The sequence below is a fragment of the Hipposideros armiger genome, unplaced genomic scaffold (assembly GCF_001890085.2).
Source record: "Hipposideros armiger isolate ML-2016 unplaced genomic scaffold, ASM189008v1 scaffold_147, whole genome shotgun sequence".
NCBI classification, from domain to species: domain Eukaryota; kingdom Metazoa; phylum Chordata; class Mammalia; order Chiroptera; family Hipposideridae; genus Hipposideros; species Hipposideros armiger.
The window spans coordinates 2,741,131-2,748,511 of NW_017731497.1; the positions used below are offsets into that span (position 1 = coordinate 2,741,131).

Here is a 7,381-nt window from a genome sequence, read left to right on the forward strand (position 1 = left end):
GCCTCATAATGCTTCCAATTTTTAAGGGCACAGCATAACCTGTGCCCTTAAGGGTTAAGTAGCATAACCCTTAATATTTTCAATTCCCAGATTTTTTTAATCCATCCTCCTGCGGGGGGACGGTAGTAGTCTGTATGGCAGATCCTCTAAAATACCCATCATATTTGGATCTCGTCTGGAGGCGTGAAGAAAAGAGGAGCGGGGTTAGAACGGCAATCGTTCTTTTCGAGCTCCGTAACTGAGGGGTTACGGAGAGGGCTTAGAGGTGATGCTGGGCAGGAACAGGAGGTGAAGCCAGATAATGCACTCTGCAGATAATCCGCAGGCTGCGCCACAGCACCGAAAAGGAAAGAAAGCATCTCAGCTCCGTGTCCCGGCGGAAGAGATGCGGAAACCGCAAGGACTCCGATTCCGAGGTCCTGGATTTGAAAGGCTCCGCACACAAAGAAACACGAAGTCAAGTACCCGCGGCGCGACGCTCAGAGTTCGAAACCCGGCCTCCCTTCCTAGCTCAGGTGGGAACACCTACTCTACCCGGTCACCCCGCCCAAAGCGGATTTTCTTTTATCTTCTGGGGCAGTCCAGACAACCAGCAACGGGCACGCCCGAAGCTCCTCGAAGGAACTACAAGTCCCATGAAGCCCTGGGGCGCGGGGAGGTAATGACAAAACCCCCGCGGATTGGCCACGCGGGGCGGGGCGCGCAGGCTTTCTCCGAGGGAAGGGGAGGAGCGCGGGGCGGAGCGAGCGGCGGCGCCTCGGCGGGCACGCCCCCTCGCCCGCGGCCCCCTCCCCGCCTCGATCCGCTGCTCCTCTCGCTCCCCGGTCAGAGGGCCGGAGTGAGAAGATGGCGAAGACATACGATTATCTGTTCAAGCTGCTGCTGATCGGCGACTCGGGGGTAGGCAAGACCTGCCTCCTGTTCCGCTTCTCCGAGGACGCCTTCAACACCACCTTCATTTCCACCATCGGTGAGGGAGGGGCCGCGGCCAGGGACGGGGAGTGGGAAACGGGGGGCGGGTGCGAGGGGGCCCGGGAGAGTGGGGCGGAGGAGCGCTTGGGAGCCCCAGGGAGAGTACTCCGGGGACGGCAGGACGACGAGGGCAGTGGGAAAGGGTGGCGAAGACTCGAAGGAGAGGGGCGGGCGGGGACGTGAGGCTGGGAGGTGAAGGAGAAACTTGGGGGCAAAGAAAGGGGAAGGAGGAACAAGGACTAGGGCTATTGGGGAAAACGAGAGGGTTGGGGGAATGACAGGGAAGGGCCTTAGAGGGACACAGTGGGGGGGACACAGGAAATCTCGTGGAGAGAGAGAGAAAGGATTAGTGGGTGTGAAATGGATTAAAAGACTGGAAATAAGAAGGAAATGTGAAAGAGGGAAATGAAGGGCTGGGGGGATGTGAGGGACGTGAAGTAAAAGAACAGAGGACACAGGAGACAAGAGTGGTGAGAACCCGGCCATCGGTCGGGAATTCAGGTGAATGAGTGACAGGAGGTGAGGGATGGGGGGCACAGGAGGTCTGGACAGAGATGTCATGGGAGGGGGCAGAAAACTGTAGGTAGGAGAAGAGTTCAAGGGTCCAGAGGCTGGAATGAGGATGCTTGGTGGAGAAAGGAAAGGCAAGCTGAGCGTGAGATAAAAAGAGAAAAGGAAAGCAGAATACACAGTAGAGAGGTTGAGCAGAGAAGCCAGAGGTGGGAAAGGGAGAGGAAACGGAAAGCAGGACTTTCCTCAGTAACTGGGAGCGCTGGTTACCATTTTCTCTCCTTGCTTCCTTTGGTTCAAGTGCAGGAGAAAGAGAAAAAGTGACTAATGATGGAAGGATGTCTGTGGGGAGCAGTAAACTGTTCTGTGAGTGTTAACAGGTACTAAGAGAATTGGTGACTTGGGGGAATGGTGTGGTCCGGAAAACATGGTTCGCTTCTTTACTAACATCTCCTGAGAAACAACACTTCTCAAGTTTTTAAATTCTTGGGCTTCAATATTTAATAAGTTCTCAGCTGAGGATTCTACCTGTTTCCCTGTATATTTTGCTTTGGTGTTAACTAGTACTTGCTCAGTGAATCACATCATACAATATACCCCCCAATTACTGTCGATTGATTTAGGGGTTTTTTTGTTTGTTTTGTCTGGGAGCTGTCCTTCCTACTGTTGTACTGGAAGACTTGGTGTTCAGGTAACAAGTTCTCTAACTTCCCATAAACTGAAGCACAAATTAAAGATGATTTTAAGCTACTTATACGAGTGGCCTTAACATCATTGCTGTTGTTAAGTAGCTGCAGGTCAATTAAGTACCTTACGATTCTTTGCTTTTGGTTGTCTGGGTGATGTTTGTGGCTTCTAATAGTAGCTCACTTAAACATCTTTCAAATAGTTTTTACAGCGTATTTCACCATGAATTTCTGGGATTATTAGGGGCCTAGTGCTGTGGTAATAAGTATATTTGATTATTTGTATGTCTTAAGACTAATTTATCATTTAAAAAAAAAGTATTTGGGTATAGAGCACCTTTCAAATCAAGTGCTAGGAAAGGCTATGGTTGGTTTGTTTATTCTGGCCTCTTTCATATGGATTGAGTGGTCTGAAACCTGTGTGTTATGATGTCTGGGCTTAGGGAAGTTTGAATTGCAGGCTCTTGGCAGTCAGTCTTGAGTGGGACTTTTTCTTTTCTGAGGAAGCAGATTTTAAATGTCACGTTGTACGTATACTAAGAGATTTGGTGGGAGCTGTTACAGCAACTAAAGGGTATTTTAGATGCTGGTACTAAGTTCAAAACCCTGAGTAACCCTTTTTCATTGTTGAATGCATGCTGCAGTCCAGTTGGTAATGGACAATTTCCGACAAGTAGAGTGGGCAGTCTTTTGTCCATTCTGTGTGACCCTCTCAGAAGCATTCTCCTGCTTTGAAAGTGAGTGAGTCTCATAGCTGTTTCTATTAAGCTCCTTGGGTGCCTTTTGCTTATTTGCAATAATTTTATTAGTTTCCTCTTTTTGCCTTAATTTTCGTCCCATATTTCCTATAAGTGTGACTGCTTCCTTTTAAAATAGTAGCTTTTCAAAATTACTTGTCATTCTGAAGGATTAGGATCTTTTTTTAATGATAAAAATTCGGTTCAATGGAGGGTTGCAGCTATTAAGCCATGAAAAACTATGTCCTGGAACCATTTGGAACAGGTGGTAGACGTTAAATGGGGTGAATCTCATGAATAATCTTGGTCTTTCTATTTTCTGTGGGGTGGATGTGGTGAAGAGAAGCTCTGAGCTGTGTTTTCAGTTGACTTGGAGGAGGGGAAACCTTCCATGCCACTTGTTTAGCCCCGACAGGAAGTGGTAGCACACCTTCCAACAGCAGAAGAATTTATATATCTGAAACCTAATGCAGTTGAAATTAAGTTAGGAAAATAAAGGGAATGTTAATACCATTCTGGTAAACATTTCCACCCCGTCTTCACTGACCACAGACATGGCTTGGAGTGTCCACATCTCTAGGAGCACTATCCCACCCCTTCAACCACCCCCCACCCCATCCCATCTCCAGGTGATCTGAAGTTGTTGAGGTGAGAGTTGGTGGTCCGTCTCCTCCCAGTCATTGTTTCTTGAAGCACCTAGGTGTGTAAGTTCCTGGGTTTTTCTGACTAGGTTTTGACAAGCTCTGCCACAGCACTGCTGACAAAACTTGATAAGGCTTACGTCACAGGAAAGATCCATTTCTTAATGCTTCTGTGTGTGTGTGTGTGTTGGTAGATACCTATACTACGCGCCTGTTTCTTCTTATGAAGGTATATTTTAAGTCTTAATTTTGCTTTGTCAAAGTTTAAGTAGTTTTAAAAAGGGGCATCTTGCCATCTTTAAACACTGTTTCAATAAGGGTTCTGCTATCGTGAAAGGATGGAGACAATTAGTCAGTTTGAATGCAGATACAGTTGTTTCACAGATACTCTCTTCTTACTTCTCTAAGGTTCTGCTATCTTCGCTGATATTCTGGCTCCCCTCATTTTATTTCTGCTGTTGAGGTGGTGGAGGGTACATTTTCTTTCAACTGACTGACTTGGAATCTTCCAGTGTATCAGTCAGATATGTGTCAACTGTTGAGTAGGGATAGTTTATCCATTTGAAATTGTAGGCCCAGTGCCTAGGAGCACCAGCCTTTCAGTTCAGATGTTTGAGAACTGAAAAAAAGTTTTTCGATTGGCTTTCTCAAACCCCTTACATAATCATAATTAATGTTTAATTAAATGCCTGTAAAATGTAACATTAAGACAACTAGGAAACAGCAACACAGTTAGCTAGCTATGTATTGTACTTCCTGTGGGACGTGGATGCGTGTTAATATTGATGCCAGGGCATCTTGATGTCTTGGAATGGCCTATACTGAACAAGGTACTAGTAACACAAAAAGAAAACCCAGCCCTCTCCTCTAACGGGACAATCTAAGCTTCTTTCCTTTGGTGTCTTTCCCCTGCCCTGCCCCCTTCTTCCTGTTAGGGTATTTCCTGAGTGGTTTCATTTTAGTATAGTCATAGTTTGACAGCAGAAAGAGTCTGAGAAATTATCTACTTTATGTCCATGCCCCAATTTTATAAATAAGAAAACTAAGGTTAAGTTGACATTGCCAAGATCACACCTCTGGTTGTAGCAGAGCCTCCAGTGAACCTTAAATCCAAGTCTGTGTCACTTTTCAGTCAACCTACTGCTATTTCTGATCAGTATGACCATCTCCATAAATTTAAGTCACCACCTTTTGCAGGGAGGAATTAGATTTTGTACCTAAGCTTTTATGTGAGGAAAGTTAAGAGCCAGATCTGTTCAGGGAAATAGCAAATGCTCATACAATGACTCAGAGTGCTATAGGAGTTGATACTGGGATATATCAGCATACTATAGTTGTCCTTTGCCCTTTCTTTCTGTGTTTGTAGTTTCAAGTCAGGAGATCAAAAGCCATCTTGTCATTAAAATTCCTTCCATGTGCAAAATCACTAATGAAATCACATTAATAGTAGTATCTGCTGGTAATTGTTTCAGCCTCATCTCACCAGAGCACTTATAGATGTTTTATTCTGTAACATTGCTTTTTTTTTTTTTCTTGGATTCTCTTTCCTCAGAATCAGCAGTGGACAAACTGTTGCCCATCCGCCAAATGTGGCCTGCAGCTTGTTTTTTGCAGTCTATAAGCTAAGGATAATTTTTACATTTTTTTTAAGGGTTATTTTAAAAATCACACAAAACAGAGGAATATGCAACAGAGACCATATGTGGCCCACAAAGCTTAAAAATATTTACTAACTGTTCCTTTATAGAAAAACGTTTGCTGACCCCAGCTTAAAGTTAAAAACTGGTTTTGGTTGGTAGCAATTCAAAGCTTTTATCAAGACTTATTGACTGAAAAACAAACTTTGTCATGTTTACATTTTTATCCAAGATGATATCAACATTTGGCTGAGCATAATCCAGATATGTAGAGCAAGTTGATTTTAATTTTCCTAGTTGTTTTCATCCTTGCAAACAAAAATATACAAGGAACATGCATCTTGAAATTGAACATTTTGTACGTAAAACCTTATTTAACGTTACTGTGTTCTTTCAAAGCTGTTAGGAGCCTTCCCATCTAAATAATAGCTTTGAAGTAACACTATTTCAGAAAAAGTAGAATTTAGTACCTGATAATAAAGGGTTAAATTAATCTCCTCACTCAGTGGTCCAGTGATTGAAAAAAGCCACTCAAATTAAGGATGGGAATGGGAAACTGAGTCTTGGACAGATATGGATGTGTCTTCAGCATAAGTGTACTTTAATGAAGAGCTTGACCAGCTGTTTTGCATGACAGCAAATCAGGGAGGAGATTCTCTTGGCCACAGCGCCAAGATTGGATCCACTGAGAAAAGCTGAAATGAAACTGGTTTTCATATTGTCTTAGAGGGAAATAAGTCTAGTCTTTGAAGACAAAGAGAATTTTAGCAGTTGGCTTTTGAATTGAATCTGATAACTGAACCTGAAAAGAACCATGGAACCAGAAGTAGAGGGCCAGGGAGCTGCTGGCATAGCCTGAAGCTGGTTCTAGCTTAGTTTGGCCTGCCCGCTCACAAAATCATCCTGGGACTAGCTCTTTGTGTGTGTTAGAATTGCTACTTGGCAAATTTTTGCAGGAAAGAATTTTTCCTAGCAGGATGGGGAGAAGGTTTGAGTGGGGACGGGGAAGTAGGTTTTAGGTTGTGAATAATAATATTGTGGACTATAACATAACATGGAACTTCTAACATGTAAGTAGCCGATGAAGTGGACTGGTTCATGGTTGGTGTTAGGGAGAAGCGTGGTGAATTAAGGAGAGCAATAGATAGGTGTCAGATCTGGGTTTATGTTGTTCATAGCTTTCTGGCCTTTAGTGAATCAGTTGTCTTTTTCGGGCCTTAGTTTCTTTATATAGAATAGAGTGTAGTAATACAGCACCAACTTTTCAGGGTTGCTGTGAATTCCCTAGAGCAGGAATCAAGTCTTATTCACCTTTTAAATCTCCAAAGCCTCTATTAAATGACCACTCAACTGGATGAATGAATGGCTGGATGGATGAATTGTGAAAGCACTATATAAACTGTAAAGCATTGCTTGGATTTTAGTTACTATCTGTTATAGTATTATAGATGATTAGATGATATCTGAGATAAAATTCAAATTGCTTAATTTGAATTCTTTACACAAGAATATATTGCCTGGGCCAGCCGAGTGTCGTGTTGGTTAAGAGTTGGCTTGGGACGCCAGCTCTGAGCATCAGGGCTCCGGTTCGGATCCCACATGAGAGCCAGTGACGCTGCGCCCTCTACAGCTAAGATGGTGAACAACAGCTCCACCTGGAGCTGGGCTGCCATGAGTCACCCGGAGCAGCCGTCCAATGGCTGGCAAACAACTGCCTCACCTGGGAAGAGCACAATGATAATACTAACATGGGCCAGAGAAGTGACATCCTCCACAACTAGACTGAAGAACAAAAGGACAGCAACTTGTCTGTTCCGCTTCCCCGATTCCCCAACGCTGTTCCCATCCCCCAATTCCCCAATAAAATCTTTTTTAAAAAAAGAATGTATTTCCCCCCATAACATGCTGCCTATTTTTCAATAATCATTTTTAAAGGGGTGTTTTAAAATATGAAAGCTATTTCACTTAACTTTCAGATTCCATAATAAGCTGTTTAACACCCTGCTTCCAACCCCCCACTAGAATAAATACCAAAGGGAAAATGAGTGAAATCATTGGATTTGCTTTGGAAGAGCCATTTCAGCTTTGTCTCTGCCCATTAGATGCAAACAATGCAACAGATGCCTGTTAACAGTTTCGGTGCCCAGTTTTAATTAGCAGATGGAGCTGTGTTTGTGTTTGTGTTCTGCCCAGCACTC

General features: G+C 43.9%; 1 protein-coding gene across 1 annotated transcript in view; it reads left to right on the forward strand.

Annotated features, from left to right (window-relative positions):
- The first annotated feature begins 756 nt into the window (after positions 1-756).
- Positions 757-7,381, forward strand: part of RAB8B (RAB8B, member RAS oncogene family) — a 65,546-nt gene continuing 58,921 nt past the window's right edge. Inside the window, exon 1 of the mRNA XM_019650813.1 lies at positions 757-970. Within this exon, the coding sequence (XP_019506358.1) occupies positions 847-970 (124 nt within the window). The 5' untranslated portion in view covers positions 757-846. The remainder of the gene's footprint in view (positions 971-7,381) is intronic.